Raw genomic sequence first — 17,582 nt, 5'->3', positions numbered from 1 at the left:
AAGAAGTGCTGGCCTTATCTGGATTTAAAAGCACAGACCAGCCACTGGTTTTGCAGTCAAGCTTATTAACAGATCTACACTGAATAGATTAAGGATGGTGTGAAATGTATTATGCATATGCAATCTTATCTTTTCATTCATCTTTTCATAATTTCCCACACAGTGTATATGTGATGTGTTTATATAAACAGACTGACAGAAAACTCGCCAGTTTTTGTTGAATTAAAGCATCATTCAACTCTTACAAACCAATTTTATTGTATGTTTGTATTATTGCTTTCTTATAACTCCAGAGAAAAATATTGAAAAAGAAATCATTAAAAGTGCAGGTTATTTATAGTTCACAGATCATGTGAAATGTTGGGTTGCTTAGTTTGGATATACATTGCTATGTTTGCAGGCTGCTTTAGTTGTCATTACTAAAACTACAGCGAAAACTAAAATAGGAAGGAACTTGGATCATATTTCACATCAACATTTTAGAAAAATTCATTTAAAGATCTAAAATGGTTACCAATGTTTCTGAACTCATTTCAATTAACCCTACACATGAGCAGAATATTATCTATTTAACCGGGTAATACAGACACAGAGAGGTCTTGTTCAAAAACAGTCAACATGCAACCAACAACATCTCATGACCATTTCTTCCCTTACAATACAAATAATACATGTATTCTCTACAGGAAATAATGATATATGCACATTCTTAAAATAATTGTAATCAAACCACATGCAAGAGTCAAAATGGGTTTTGTATCAAATATTTCATAGATTTTACACTGCATCCATTGAAATATTATGTTTTTAAATCAACCTTTTAAAAACATTACGACGCCACTTGACATGTAGAAGGAAAGAATAGGCTAACTAACAACCTTAATATGATAACATCAACAACAATGTTGACTTTTGTGATGCACCAAGAAGTCAAATTTACTCTAAAACTTTTGACTGCATGACTGAACTCAAGCAATCAACATCCTTCGAGCATTTGCTGGGTCAAGTATAATTTATTTTATGTTCTTTTATAGTTGTGTTACAGTTTTGTTTGCTTGTTTTGGTTGTTGTTGTTGTTGAATCAAAAGTTGGTCTTTAGGTGGCCCAGTCTCTCATTGAAATCACAGCAGTTCTTGGCCCTCTCATTACTAGAAATAAAGTGAGGACAACTAACATCAGTGTTCACTGCAGGTGCCCTAGTCGTTGAACTATTAGCCTACGTACTTAGCATATATAGATCGTTTTATCAGACGCACCAAGTTTACTAGTCTGTGTTTGGTTATAATATAACAGTTTATTTTATATTTAAAATATATTAATATTTTATTGTATATTAATTGTATCATATTAAAACTACTCGACAGCTATTGATTCTTTGTGGCGGTCTACCGGAAGTTAAGTTTGGTCCACGTCACGGTTATGTTGTTGACGCTGAAACCGTCTTTCTTTTACTTTATTCATACCCACAATTAGTATTTGTGTCCACAAATTGCGTGCAAACAAGATATTATCATTTTTGGTCATGTAATCTGTGGACTTTATAACCTAAAATGGTAACACTTTACATTTATAAAGCATTTAGAAATGTGTTCACTAATGATTAATAAGTCATTTACAAATGCATTATAAAGCAGTTATAACTGCATGAATAAAAATGGGGATTCTAACGAAATACCTGCCAAATATTGAGCCATTTTTAACTCGCATGCTATAAATGCTTCCTAAATGTATTTATTCATTATTTATTTGACTCGAATGCAGATTCATTGCTATTGTTGTTTGCAATAAAGGCTGTCAGACTGGATAAAATGCTTTATAAAGGGTACCTTAATGTAAAGTGTTACCCAAACAAATATTACGCGTGTTGTGTGAATTTTGCTCTTTTATATAAACATAGGCCCTAAGACACATATATACATTTGTAACTCTTTGATGGAACCACGTTCCATCTCATAGAACAACAAAGCAATATAAATAAATAAATAAATAAATAAATAAATAGATTAAAGGCGGCAACATGTGACTGGCAGGGGTTTATTTGAGAATTCAGTTCAAACTCCCAAGCTTTTTTCAAGTTTTACAATATGTTAATTTATTTAATAACGCGAATACACAAAAATGACAAAAAATCTGGGTTTCTATGATTATATCCCTTTAGGACTTTGGCATACTTTACTCCCCTGGTTCCCAGGGCAACATGCGGCGTGTAGGTGATCTCAATATCTGTGACTCGCTCATGAATGACTCGATATACCGGTTCTGCCGGCGAAGACAAAAGATTGACATCCACAGACAACACAAGAAAGGGGAGTGTCAATACATGCACAGCTATTCAAGAAGTGAACTCCACTTTTGACTTCTGAAACAGGTTTCCAGCATTTATTTTGCCCTAATTGTAGTTTTTCCCTCAGTTTAATGATTACAAGAGCTCATGGCTTAAACGTATAGGCTACCTGTAAGCAAGTGCGCCTAATGTAAAGTCACAATAATGCCATTACCTGTAGTTCATACAATAGAGCGTTTATACAAGGTTTTATAATTTAGTTGTTAGCTTTCTTTTGGACACTATAAGGTGTAGTAACACTAGGATGTTAAAACTAGTATCAGCATTAATCACAGCTTTGGCACTTAAAACGCATTTTCAGAGACAGTGTCTCAAAACCTTCCGTGCTGCCTACTTGGCAATCTTTTTGTGAGATGTAATGCCAATCTTAGAAAGTACTTAGAAGTGCTGACTCAGGGCACGTCTAAATGAGAGTTGACAAGAGAGGCGTTCTTGTATTCACTCGGTGTACTTTTTTGTAACTATTGCTTTGTGTACGCGTGATGGGCGCGTCTCCACTGCTGCGTCGCGCCTCGAGACCCCCGCGCGTCTCTTCCGTCACGGCGAACCTAGATATTTAACCAAGCACGCGTCCTTTGCGTTCCTAAGATGCCTCAAGCTGCTGTCTAGGCAGGAAGCTTACTAGGTTTTGAGACGCAGTCCGTTCGTGTGAGCTTTCGCTTAGCAGAGACGTCCGGGTTAAAAACGTTCCTCAGTTGCAGGCAGAGCTTTCCAAAGCTAAGAATATAAATGGTGTAATGTAGCGTCTGGATATTTGTTTGTGGAAACTTGTAGACGAACTTTTGACTTTTTGCCTAAAAGGATGGATCGCGTTTCGTAAACGCATAGACTTGCCCGTGGAGGTGTGACGACGAATGCAGGTGAGAGATTCATCGCGCTTCAACTTCATTAAACGTTTTCTTTTATTAAATGTGTATATTCGGTATTGAAATGGGTGTTTAGTGTTTTTTTTCCCACGACGTCAGAGATATATGTTTGGGTTTTACGAAGACCTCAAAATACACAAGACATTTTTTTACCGGAACTTCATAGTACGCATGAGTTTTACTTATACTCCCATAAAATATTATACATTACAAGACATACGTTGTAACTTGGATACATAAGTTACCACTTATGTCGGCCCATTTCTCTAGGAAGAAATACATTACATTTGTGTACATATAGGTTATTTTTGTCCCATAGGGGAAATGGGGGGCTGTTGGAGATGGTGCTACAGGAGGTGCACCTGTTGCTTGTCTGAAGAAGACAGGAGCGCTATCGTGGTGCACAATGAAATAAGACGCGTCCTGGCGGAGCAGAAGAAAAGAGAACACCGAGAGATCAAAATACTTTTATTGGGTGAGATTATTTACTTGTAGATACGTTTGAAAATATATAAACACAAATATGGAAACTAAAAAGGCAATTCAAGTGGTGAAGCTCGTTGTTTATGTAATTCTCAGGGTTTGTGGATGACCGAGTCATTCACAATTACGTGATGAAAAGTATTTAAGCAAATTAACTTTGACTTATGGTGATTGCCAAATAATAGCCATATCTTTTATTCAACAGCAAGGATTTAGCTAAAAATGTAAGATGATACTACGAGTATATTTTAGGCGTTGCAACCTTACGCCATTTGTTAGATTTTGAACCACCCTTAAACCTTTTCCTTTGAAAGTCCTAGATCCTAATTGAGATGCATTATTATGCAAGAATTTCAAAAATGCTGCTCAAATTTAGTATAACTTGTCACACCGCAGGACACCGCTTGACGTGTCATGTAAAATATTCATTAAAATAGTTCTAAATGGCCAGTTTTGTACGGTTTGTTTGATCTCTTATCTAAAAGTTTGCGATCTGGTGTCTCATGACGGACAAATTCCTGACAGGTAATCGTGAAGATGGGGATACCAGTGTCTGGACGTTCTCTTGTTTTGCAATGTTACAAAGCGCCTGGTTCATTCATGCATGTTTGTGCATTTTGTATTGATGTTAGGTAGTTAAAAATGGGAACTCTGTAACATTCCATTCACTTTCTCTAACGTTGCCCTTTTACATTGATTTGATGTGGTGAAAGATTGTTTGCACGTCAAATATTTGCCCTTTGAGAAACATTGATTAAACTGAGGACTGCCGTGAGTCACGGATAACTTGTTAACGCCTGTCTAGTTAAATCACCGTCAATTAATTTTCAAAAACTACACACGTAAAGGAAAACCAAAGGAATTCTCCCAAAGTGCATGACACCTCAAGTTAAAAGCATCCAAACACGCTGGACCGCATGCTTTTCTGCACTGCATGACTTTAGCATTAGCGGCCTACTTATGATTACAGTCTCTATTTCTTTTTGTCGCCTCTTTGTTAACAGGACAGATAACATTCCAGCATGCACAAGAAAAAGCTAAAGCATTTTACTTGAAGGAGTGGTTTCAGGATACACCATTATTTGTACCTCGCATGTCTTTTCTCCATTTTTGTCACGTGACTTGATTGTATAATCCCATTGTGAAATATTGTTTGTTGTTCTTGCCCTGCCCCCTTTTTACATTTCTTCTCATTAAATGTAGGCACCGGAGAAAGTGGGAAGACGACTTTTATTAAACAAATGAGGATTATTCACGGAAAGGGGTTTTCGGAAGAAGACAGACGTTCGTATGCTAAACTGGTTTACCAGAATATCTTCACAGCTATGAAGGCATTAACAGGGGCCATGACCGTTCTAAAGATTCCTTACGCCAACCCACAGAATGAGGTGACCAGCTTGAGTGTAAAATACCTGTGATTAAACCCTTTAAAATATAATAGACTTTGATGCCTGTGTATTAGCCGCACAGTTCTGAGAACTACAGATTTTAATCTCATCGTTGAGAATATCTGAAAGAGGTGATGTCACACAATGATTATAAATTGCACTCACTTTTTTCTTATGTTACATTTACATTATCGATGTAAACATAAGCAGGTGGCAAACATTCACATAGACTTTACATCAATGAAGGGACCAAAGATATATATCTAGGGGGTTTAATATCATCAAAACCCCCAAAATGTAAAATATGATGTAGTAATATATTAATAATTGATAAACTGTGTACACCAAAACCATCACCTAAATTGTTTGAATACAATAGCTGTGGCACTTCCCCTTTCAGATAGCCTTTACTTCATAGGATAATAGTAATTTGTTTTTATAACCTCAAATGTTCCTTTTATTGTCTTTAGGTGTACAGTCAAAAGTTTCAACAGGTGGAAATAATCCATGTGACGCAATTAAACAGAATGTATGTTGAAGCTATTCGGCGACTTTGGGCTGACCCGGGTATCAGGAACTGTTACAAACGTCGCAGAGAGTATCAGCTACTGGACTCTACAGAATAGTAAGTATGTTTAAGATGTAAAAAATATAGTACAGGGAGCTATAGTAGTCCTCTGTATTTTTTTTTAAAAAGACAAGACACTTTAAGGTTGTGCTTAATTGTCATTGCTTAAGGGGTTGTGACACTCACATTGTCACACTTGCGCAGAACCACCGGGCATATGATATCACAGTACTGCAAGAGCAATTCAAAAGCAAACAGAGCCAGTCAATTTGGCAATTCATTTGACTGCAGTAGCCGACTCGGTTGATTTTTTTTATCTGCATCTGGTGGGTGTTGATTTCAAACCCTGAATGCAAGATTATAACTCAAAACATTTTTAAAGGGTTCTACGGACCCCCTGCAATTACGCAACTGTACACTAAGGGTCCGCACACCCCCAGTTGAGAAACACTGCATTACACTATACATTGGTTTCTGAGTATGTGCAATCCCTGGGATCGAACCCATGACCTCTAACCACTAAGCTACAGGAAAGCTTGGACATCTTTAATATAAAGTAATTGTAGAGTAAGTGTTTTCAAAGAGGTACTGACAGACTCACTGTAAAAACAGTTAGTTCACCTTAAAAACCGTGTAAGAAATTAATGAATTCATTGTGTTAACTAAGATTTTTAAGTTGAATTAAGTCATGATGTTAAGGGAACCATTCTTATTTTTTATTTAATTTTGTTGTTGAACCAACCACCAGGTTTACACTAGAATAATAGTGAACGGATCAAAACCATGAAATTACATTTGTTACCGTGGGAAGTATATTTTAACTTAAAACATCTCAAATAAATCAAAACTGTAATATTTTAGCATCTCAAAGTTCTTGAGGTCTCAACCTGGAACGCTTTTGGAACAGAATTAAAGATGTTTTCATCTATTCATGGCTCTTATTGGCTGCTTTTTATCCATTATTTGGTCCATTAAAGTAATCCATTAAAAAGTAATAAATAAAACTAATATATTGTCACCATTATATTATATATGAGTCTACAAAACTAGTTTCAAACATTTAAGCATACTACTTCAGATTTTAAGATTATTAGAAACATTTTACCCAAGTCAACTTTTGACTGGAAGTGTATATAAAAAAAATGTATGCGTGTACTGTGAAAATTGTGAAATCGTTCCACATAATGCCTTAGGAGAGCAATTAAATTGAATTTAATTATAGCAATAGAAAACCAACAGACCCAACAGTCATGAGATGCACGCTGCTAATTCTGTGTTATTGAATCATTAACTGAAAAGGGGCGTGTTCAAAATAATAGCAGTGTAGAGTTCAAATAGAGAGATAAATCATTCTGTGAAAATACTGGTGTCAATCATATAAATCATATGGGAAAATCATATAAAGGAGTCCAGAAAATGACAGACTGCTCAGCTAAAATGATATCAAATGCTTTAAAATGGCGACCAAAACCAGAAAGACGTGGAACAAAACGGAAAACTGCCATTCAAATGAATCGAAGAATAGCAAAAATGGCAAAGAGCCAGCCAATGATGACCTCCAGGGTGATCAAAGAAAGTTACCTGTGAGTACTGTAACAATTACAAGACGCCTATTTGAAGCCAAGCTATCCCCCCCCCCAGTCTCATTGTTGAAAAAAATGTGCTAAAGAGGTTAGAATTTGCCAAAGAACACATTGACTGAAGAGAAATGGCGCAAGGTTTTGTGACCTAATGAAAGCAAGATTGTTCTTCTTGGGTCTAGGGGTCGCAGTTAATATGTCAGACGACCCCCAAACACTGTCTTCACGGTGTACTGTGGCTTGAATTCAGTGACACATGGTGGCGCAAGCATCATGATATGGGTATGTTTCTCATACTATGGTGCTGGGCCTGTTGATCGGATTCCAGGTATCATAGATCAGTTTGAGTTTGACATTGAATTCTTAAAGAGGTCATGTTGCCTTATGCCGAAGAGGAAATGCCCTTGAAATGGGTGTTCTAACATGACAACGACCCCAAACACACCAGTGAGCAAGCAGCATCTTGGTTCAAGACCAACAAGATTAACGTAATGAAGTGGCCAGCCCAATCTCCAAACCTTAATCCAATAGACAATTTGTGGGGTGACATCAAAAACACCGTTTCTGAGGCAAAACCAAGAAATGCAGAGGAATTGTGGTCTGTAGTGCAATCGTCCTGTGCTGGAATACCTCTTCACAGGTGCCAGAAGTTGGTCGACTCCATGCAACACAGACTCCAACTGTACCTTCACTGTTTAATCGTTTCCCTTTAAAATACACTCGCAATGTTTTATTTTTCCTCACTGGCCGTGATCTCGCTCTCTCATTCTCTCCTCCTGCCTATCCGATCATGCTTTCAATTCTACAAGTCATGCCATGATAAGAAACACAAACAAACCATGACATTTAATTAAACGTCCATCTACAACACAAACACCAATAAAGCACAACGCAAACATGATGCAACTTAAAAACCACCATACATTCGTTTGATCACATTCACACAGTTCTAAATGTTTTTATAAATGTACGTCTTCAAAACTTTAGGCAACGTTTGAAGTTCATTGTGTTCTCATAAGGCAAACATGTCACTTCAAACGTCTGTCATAAATAAGACCTTGTGTCATAATGAATGTGAATGGGGACTGGAGCTATCAAGCTCCAAAATGACGAAAAGCACAAATAAAGGGACCTAGCGTTATGTTCCAAGCATTTATAAGCATTAATTCGTTATATTTGTGTGTGGAAAACACTGTAAATTTACCTTCTTGGTCACATGGGAGAAAGAAAGGGTTGTGTTTGGCTCAACATGTGGGTAGGTTAATGATAACAGAATGTTGGCCTTTCAGGTGAACTGTTCCTTTAAACTTGTGACATGCTTGATGTATGTTTTATATGTTTTTCAGCTTTATGACAAATTTAGACCGCATCGCAAGCGCAGACTTCATCCCCACGGCTCAGGATGTGCTCCGAGTGCGATTCCCCACCACAGGCATCAATGACTATTCCTTTAGTGTGGAGAGGATCACTCTCAGGTAAACACACTAGCAGCAATTTTGTAGACGTCATGGCATGTTGCCTTCTTTTCCATACAAATAACATACGATGTGTAATCTGAAAGGTTGTTTCCTTAACCGTAAATAGTTATTTCGGAAAATATTGTTAACAGGAAACAGGAACTGTCACCTGTCTTTAGCATCCGATGTAGCCAGTTTTGTTTGTACATGTTATTGGCAAGAGAACCAAAGATGGAAATTAAAATAAATAATGATGTTGGACTTTGAGAGTTGTTGTTACTTTCCTAAGCAGGATGAGAAAATGTGAGAAAAATAAAGAACCATAAACGAAAGGAAATAGCTACCGTATGGGAACCCACAGTATATCTATGAGAAAGAATGTGTGTGTCTGTCTTCTGTGTTTTTACTTGTATAACTTTAAACGTTTTGTTTATAGTCAAAATGTTTTATGTACAGCTGCTTTGTAACAATGAAAACTGTAAAGAGCGCTATATAAATAAAGTTGACTGGACTTACCCTAGCAACCACATAGCAACAGGCTCTTAACCACTCAGTGCACCTAAGCAATTCAGCAAACATAAGGACAACGAGTTTTACACGAGAAAGCACCATTTAAAGTGTAACTACATTGACATTTTAGACTAAGAGACAAACAAAGTCTGAAGTAGACACGTTTGATATATGACAGCAAGGAAGTAAAATTAAATTATAGGCTCTGTCAGTAAGTGTTGATTGTTTCTAGTTTTAACAAAAAGTTCCAAGAATGACTGAACTTCTATGCGATTCTTACGTGACTCTTTTTTCTTAAGGATTGTAGATGTCGGCGGGCAGAAGTCCGAAAGGCGAAAATGGATCCATTGCTTTGAGAATGTGACGTCTCTGATATTTTTAGCATCTCTCAGCGAGTATGACCAGGTGCTGGAGGAGAATAACAAAGATGTGAGTCTCTAACACAGTAATGATTTATTTAGATTAAAATTAAATTAAGGCCGTAAATTAAATGTAGTGGAACAAATACTGTTGCGAGGAATATTTACACTTGATAAATGAACCATGACTGACCTTCATGGCTGAAGTCAGACTCCGCACATGTCATCTAAGACTGAAAACTATTGATATTGAATGATGCTACATCCACATCACTAGGTGTCAGTATAGGTCCATGACAATCCCATATGGCTAGCACAACCTTTAGTAATCATAATGATTTCTTTTGCATTACAGTATGCCACTGACAGTCCTGAAAATATATTCCCAATAAAAAATCCTAGAAAAACAGGGATTGAAAAGTACCCTGATAACACCTCTTCCTTTTCTCTTGACTTACTTTGCTAATAAATAATGCAATCTCTCCTGCACCATAATAAAAAAAGCATCCTGCTATAAATTCTTCCTCTATCTAACCGCAGAACCGCATGAAAGAGAGCGTATCGCTCTTTTACACAACCATCCACTCGTCATGGTTTGCCAAGTCCTCCATCATCCTTTTCCTAAACAAGAAGGACATCCTGGCAGAAAAGATCCAGACGTCAGACCTACAAACGTACTTTCCGACTTTCCAAGGTATGGAAAAAAGGGTTTGTGCACCCACATAGTGATTTCTCACGAAATATTTGACTTTTTAGGAATGCAACTAAGTTGACAGCAGTTGCCAGTGTTCCTATGGTCTTTATAAATCAAATGGGAAAGGTTTTGCTTTAACATTGGTGTATTTATTGCTTAAAGGTAATATGCAAGCAGTCTTGGTAAGTTTCTTTCTTCCACTGCCCCCGTTACCAGCGGCCATCATAAAATACCCAATTCTGTGCCTCCGTCAACCTTTATTCATCTTCACGTTGTTTCCGCATTTTCTCTTATATGGAATAAAAAACTTCTTTCGTAGAGTCAAAAAATGATGGAATACCCAGGTACGCCTGTAAGACGTCTACTAAAGATCTGGAAAACATCTGCTGTGTAAAAACATCTTAGAAAGGGCAGTTTACATACATTCTAAGGGCCTGATCAGACAGAACGTGTCTTTTGCTGTTAGACACGCCCCTTTTGAATTGTTTTCAGTTGGCAGGGAGCGTTTTACCAAAGGTAACATCTACAGTATGATTTTTTCTAACATTCTCTATGTTAGCCCCGGAAGACCTATCGTGTCATATAGAGTCATGTGATCACGATAATATTCAGACAATTTTGCTAGTGCTATAACATGATATCGATGATATTGTTACTTTTTTCACATTGTTTCCAAAGCAGATGTATTGCAGAAAATATGTCTAGCAGATGTAAATGCAGACGTCTAGTAGACGTCTTTTAGATGTATGTGTGCTATCAGGGTATGAATTTAAAGGACTTCTTGTTTTTTCCAAACATCATGAGGCTGAGTAAATAAAGATTTTTGTCTAGCTCGATAATTGTAAACTGCTCCGACACTGTCGACCCTTGAGCTCCTATAATGATATATATTAAACATCATCAATAGCTCTTCCCTTCTGTATATTTGCATAAGCTCCTCCCAGTTCAATCACTCTTACCTTCCGAGCTTGTACTAACCCCTCCCCTCCTCTGTGGTTTGGTGCCACCCTCAGGCAAACGTCGGGACGCGCAAGAAGCCATGGAGTACATCTCAGGGATGTATCAACACAAGGCCGTCAATGTTGAGAACAAGGAATGTAAACACATCTACTCTCACTTCACCTGCGCCACGGACACCAGTAACATCCGGAAGGTTTTCAGTGATGTGAAAGACACCGTACTGATCGCATCTCTGAAGGAGTTTGGAGTACTATAAACTGACCCTTCAAGAAGCACCAATGAAGCGCTGGTCCTTTTAGGATGTTTCGGGATGTTTAAGCGCAGATCTCACTTTGGCCTCTGGATTTGCAGTCAAACCACTTCAACGGACCTACATGAAATACACAAAGGATATTGTTCAGTGTTGTTTCTTGTGCAACCTTTCCTTGCTTTGTCTTTTGACTAATCTTTTCTTGAATTATTAGACTTTTTGTTATTTACTTTTGGTGAATGAAGTTTTGAATGCTTAACACAATGTCATTGTTTACAACCAGGCCCGTTCAGAATCTGCACTCATGATAAATTGCTAAAAGTGGGTGGATTATGAAGATATTTGCAGATTCTTTTCGAATCTGTTATAACCTAAAATGTCGTGTGAAAAAAACATTTGCACAGGCACACAGCACCTCCCGCTGGTCGGAATGACACACTTTCCAAAGTTGTCATATCTCACCCCAGGTTGTTGGAGGAATGTAGCACAGCCGACCGAATATTTGTGGTGTGGCGTGTTTTGGTTTCGAGGGGGTGGAGAAACACTACATCAGGGCTATCGAACTCCAGTCCTTTAGTTCCAACCTTAATCCAACACACTTTTAAGGATCAGAGTTTACTAGCCCTTCACTACACTGTTCTTGCCAAGTAAAATGACTTGTGTGCCTTTTTAAAAAAAATGTTAGGCTAAATAAATAGAAGAGATGAACCGATACTAAATTTTTCCACTGAAACTGATAGCCGATTATTCAGAGTCATATCTGCCGATACCGATTTTGAAAATTAAATGATTTTTCCTATCTTTTTTCTATCAATTTTATTAATTCATTCAATGACTATTAATTTTGAACATCAAACTGGTAATGTTTATTTAAATTTTATGCATACAGAGCAGAAAAAAACATTTTCCTGTCCTCTTTTGATTGACAGTATATATCGGCCCTGATCATTGTCTATTTTTAAACTATCGGCTGAAAAATGGCTTTTGTTCGACCGATTATTGGCCGATATATCGGTGCATCTCTAATAAATATATATTAAACTGTCCTGATTACCTCAAAAGGGTGCGAGCTACATTGACTGGTATAAAAAAGTAACACATTTTTTTGTATGTAATTGTGCCATTAAAAGAACCTAAAATGTAGTACTTTTTATTGTAGATACAAAGGCAAGATTACCACAAAAGATCAAAACGGAGTCAAAAATTTTCTACTTCAGGGTTTATTTTATTTAAAATGATATTATCCAAGTAGGATTAATTGATACATTTCATCAAAAATCTTTGCATGTAAAAAGTATTTGTAAAGTGACCTTCCAGTCATGAATCGTAAATAACTTTGTAAAGACTTTTTCTTCAATGTGGCCTCAGACCCTTTGACCATACTGTAGTTTCAGCTGTTTCAAGTGTTCCCAGATGCAATTTAGAGATGTTTTAAGAGATAATCTGGCTGTTAATTTCCCAATGCATTTTCCAGAAATCATATGTTTCTTTACAGTACACTGTTACTTTTCACAAATTTATTAACATAGGTTGAGCCAGATTATTTTTGTATTTTATGTATTATGCATGATATATACTGTAAAAACTTTTGGAGGGGTTATATACTCAATACTAGGGATGTAACAATATCAAAATTTCATATCTCAAAACCTCGGTATAAAGTCCATGGTACGGTATTGACAAATTATGACTTAGTATAAGGAAACGTGCCATAAGCATCCTATTTTCTCTCTCATATACATCTATGCAACAGTTATGATCATAGTATGAGATGGGTCAAATGATCTAAAATCTCTTTTTTAAGATAAAATAATTGCACCAGATAGACCTTGCCTAATCTAACATCTACAGTATGATTCTTTTCTCTATGTTAGGCCCGGAAGACCTATAGTTTCATACAGTCATGTGACCACGATATTATTGAGACAATTGCTATTATAACACAATAACACAATATCGATAATATTGTTACATCCTTACTGAATATATGAATAAACTATCCTCATTATGTAGAATTATGTGTTAAATAGACGTTTAACCATCTAAATAAACCTAATAAGCCCATAAGATTTATACCATATGTAATATTAAAGTATTAACTGTGAATGAATCAGAAAAGATAATAGTTTCTATAGTAAATTAATATCATGGTTAATATATGGTTACTGTTTTACTCCAAAAAAACAATGCTTAAAAAAGTCAAACCATGTGTCATGAGCTTTTTAAGGCTATAGTAACTTATTAAAAAATGTGTAGATATTTATATACATTACCGTTGTCAGATTAGATTTGAACACCCTCTGCTGTTTGTCAGCATCCTTAATATTAATAAACTGGTTTTCTAAGGTGACATAAACAACCGTTGACATCTTTTGTTTTAATTTTCTCCCTGCAACACCCAAATCTTTGGTCATATTAAGTCTTACTACTTAGTTTTTTTCCTTATTGTCCACTCTCTTCTAACTCCACCCTATTATGATATCAGGCCACAGCGGGGATGTGAATGACGCTATGGAGCACATCTCTAACATGTACCTTTCACAAGCTTTGAATCGTGGTAATGGCAGGAGGAAGCACATTTACTACCATTTCACCTGTGCAACGGACACCGACAACATCCGTAAGGTCTTCGATGACGTCAAGAAAACCGTTCTCGTCAAGGAATTGGAGTCAATTGGTATGCTTTAAAAGATGATGATCACCATTTCAAACTGAAATGAATTGTCAGGATGATGAGTAAACAATGAAACCGTTGGGCAAACTGTTTCCTTAAGAGTGCAGTCTTTGCTAACAAAAGAAATACTAAGTTTTGTTGATATAAGTAATGTTTTACTTTTTTAAATGTAGTTATTCAATACCATACCCCTACCATATTGTTCTTTTAGCTTTTTGATGTGCATTTACTGTCTTGACTGATTTTTTTATTGAGCATTGCGTACCTGGAAAATGTGTTGTATTGCATCATTAGGCAATAAAACTGTTTCTAACCAAACTGTTTCTAAGCCATACTGAAAGAGAATATCACAAAATATGAATAATTCAATAGCATTGAAATGTTTAATAAAGCAGGTGCACTCAGTTTTAGTAAAGTTTTAACAAGGATCTCAATTTGTAATGCAATAATTTTATGTGAAAGGTCATTGTGATCCCACGAAACCGTGAGCGATAAACGTCTAGTTGCTCAAGAGCTGTTTTAGATTGATCCTGAAGTGAATGTACTGTAAGTACTGTTGAATTAAAACAAATCCTTAAAGGGGAGATTAAACGCCGTTTCATGCATTCTGACTTCTTTACAATGTTAAACGTGTTGGCTTCTAATGCTTAACATGGTCAACTTGTCAAAAAACGAGTTGGACGTATTACGTATTATTTCTTTGCTCGAATACACTCCAACGAGGTTCGTGTAGGTTTCGGAAAACCGTTACATAACAACTTTTCGCAGTAACTTATTGGGCAATTTTCCCCGGAAAAGCAAGGCAAAAGAAATAGACCCGCTCACCATCAAGATTGGCTGCGCTGTGGATTTGCAGCTGCAGCTCGTTACTCTTGCGATAGTGAAAGAAGTTGAGGTGTGTTTGTTTGTTTGTTACGTGCATAATGTAAACAACCCAAACTTATAGTGAATCAACAGTTATGCAGCAATAATGCGATCATGTATTATGTGCTTGTGATTTAGTTCCTCCCCCGCACAGCGTTTGGTTTCGGAAACAATCGTACAGCTGAATCTATCGTTAATGAATGTGATCAAACTTAATACACTTCGAAGATACCCGTTAAACCGGACCTTTAACCAATAATGTGTGCTTATTTTAAATTCAATGAAAAAGACGAAAAAAGTTGTGAAGATGTGACAGAAGGCCAATTCAATTATTATATTATTGTAATCAATAGGCAAAATGTGTGGCACACTGTTAGTGTGTTGACCAAGAAAAAGGATGCCACAAAAATTTCCCATATTTACAGTTACAGTTGCAAAACAGCAGTTAACAAAGACAATTAAGAGACCATTCCAAATGTCCTTCTGTCAGCATTTCTAGATGTATTGTGGCCATAACAGTCTGACTGTTGAGTAAAAAAAACTGTGATAAAACTGTTATAAAAATCAAGGTTATGATATATTTATTTTTTAACTATTGTATTGCTTGAAAGTGAATATTAACATGAATACTGTCGGAAGCCATAAAGAGCATCTTTCTGTGATTTTGACCCGTTTCTCTCCTTTTCTGCAAATAAATGCAAATTGAAACTATAAAAGGAAATATTTGTAATTGAAATTTGGGAGAAATATTGTTAGTAATTCACAGAATGGAACAAAAGCAATAATTTAGTCTAAATACATACCTATTAATAGTATATTCAGAAAAACAAAACATATATTTGAAATGGTCTCTTGTATATTGATATATATATATATATATCAATGTCAATATATCAGCTATGAAGGAATTGTACATCTGCAATTTCCCTGGGTGACCCACTGCTGTACTCATAATCCTCTAGTTCACTTCCTCCACAACATAATAATAACTTTCAGCGACATTATCTATTTGCTGGATATGAAAAGTTGTGTATATTATAAACATCAGCTTTACTGATGAATAAAAATCAGGCATCAGCCTTCCTATCATTTAAACCAATCACAAGGATAGACAGAATTCGGCACAAAACCAAAACACAATAACAAATGCTACGCCTGTGGCTTAACCCACAGGTGCCCCAAGAGCTACGTACATCTATCCAAAAGCTCTTTCCTCTAGTTTTAGGAGCTTGATAGTTATAAAACAGATTATAGGTCTGGGGTCATCAAAAACGGAAATTAGCTACACCACAAAAAAAAATTGAACTTTCTAACCTGCTGTGCCGCATCCATTGAAAGACGAGGGCACAAGGAGGTTTTACCCTCATCGCAACAGAGATCTCTTGAAAGAGAACCAATGTCACACTTTCACAGGCTATGACCCTAGTGAAACAAGCATCTGTTCGCTTATCATTTTAGTACAACGTTCAATTCTATGGCAGACCTTCCACATAGTCTTTGGACAGCATTTTCTCGCAAAACGTTTGTTCCCTGAAAATACTTTGCATTCTCTTACAAAGACGAGAATGCAAAATATACAACCGAGAACACAAAATTTCACATTCCACAACTTCAGTTTCTGGAATCGTGCTGGTCTTGAACCTCAAATCGTGGAGACAAACATGCACAGCTGATCATATCTCTGTTTTTCCGACCACTCTGAGGCCTCGGGGGAAAAGCTACGGATCCGATTCACTCAGTGACATTTTTGTAATGCGCCGACCCATACGCTCATTAACTCATCTGGCCAAAACCACATTAAACCCCCAGATCAACACACACTTTCTATGGCCTGCTGACAATCACTGTCGGCAAGCTATTCAAGATCACATCAATAAAAAGATCGGTCTTAAATCCCCAGACTCAATTAAAGATGTAATTAGGTGAGGGAGAAGAAAGAGTGCAGATAAAAGAAACAAGTGTCAAGAGGAAGGACGTTCCAAGTCTCTCAAACTGTGCTCGCTGTATGTCTATCTATCCCGTTAAAACGCCAGTATAGATCAATACTGTCATTATTTATTCACCTCCGTGTTGCTTAAAACTCGATGTGACTCTTTCTGTGTGTCCATACAATGGAAGTCAATGGGGGCCAGTGATGTTTGGTTACCAGCGTTATTTAAAATATCTTTGCAGGAGAAAGTAAATCATACAGGTTTGGGTTGAGTAAATGATAAAAATAAAAATTCTTTTTTAGGTTAAGTATCGCTTTAACAAACTCAACAAATATGCATTCGTAGACTATAGACCGATGTAAATCTAATATAAGGGTAAAGAGTTAACTAAGAAAATATTCTTGAGCTTGGAAGCTAGAAATTTGCATATTAAAGGTGCTGTGTGTAATGTCTTGGACGATCTATTGACAGAAATGCAATATAATATACGTAACTGATGTGCGATGCGGCGGCCCGGCTCCAAGTCAGTCCCTGTTAGTTGAGCTGACAGTCTCTCTGTCGGCCACCTTGTGTGCACTTCAACTTCTCCTCAAACGACAGCCACGAGGCAGCCCGTTTTGTTCTCCTGTCACCGGGAAGCCTTGCTAGGTGCGC

The 17,582-nt window shown here is 36.7% G+C and overlaps 1 protein-coding gene across 2 annotated transcripts; it reads left to right on the top strand.

The window, feature by feature from the left end:
* Positions 1-2,707: 2,707 nt before the first annotated feature.
* LOC306902556 (guanine nucleotide-binding protein subunit alpha-14-like) lies at positions 2,708-14,727 on the top strand. 2 transcript variants are annotated; one of them, XM_079471198.1, is made up of 8 exons: positions 2,708-3,204; positions 3,530-3,685; positions 4,897-5,081; positions 5,552-5,706; positions 8,576-8,704; positions 9,496-9,625; positions 10,096-10,249; positions 11,263-14,448. In XM_079471198.1, the coding sequence occupies exons 2-8, from the start codon at positions 3,535-3,537 to the stop codon at positions 11,463-11,465; spliced, it is 1,107 nt and encodes a 368-aa protein (XP_079327324.1). In that variant the 5' UTR covers positions 2,708-3,204; positions 3,530-3,534; the 3' UTR covers positions 11,466-14,448. The 2 variants fall into 2 exon arrangements, with proteins under 2 accessions (XP_079327324.1, XP_079327325.1); XM_079471199.1 differs by having other exon boundaries at positions 2,792-3,204; positions 13,945-14,727.
* Positions 14,728-17,582: the final 2,855 nt, after the last annotated feature.

The sequence above is a fragment of the Barbatula barbatula genome (assembly GCF_947034865.1).
Source record: "Barbatula barbatula genome assembly, chromosome: 13".
NCBI lineage: Eukaryota > Metazoa > Chordata > Actinopteri > Cypriniformes > Nemacheilidae > Barbatula > Barbatula barbatula.
The sequence above is the reverse complement of the archived record's forward strand: the minus strand, read 5'-3'. Positions and strand labels throughout refer to the sequence as shown.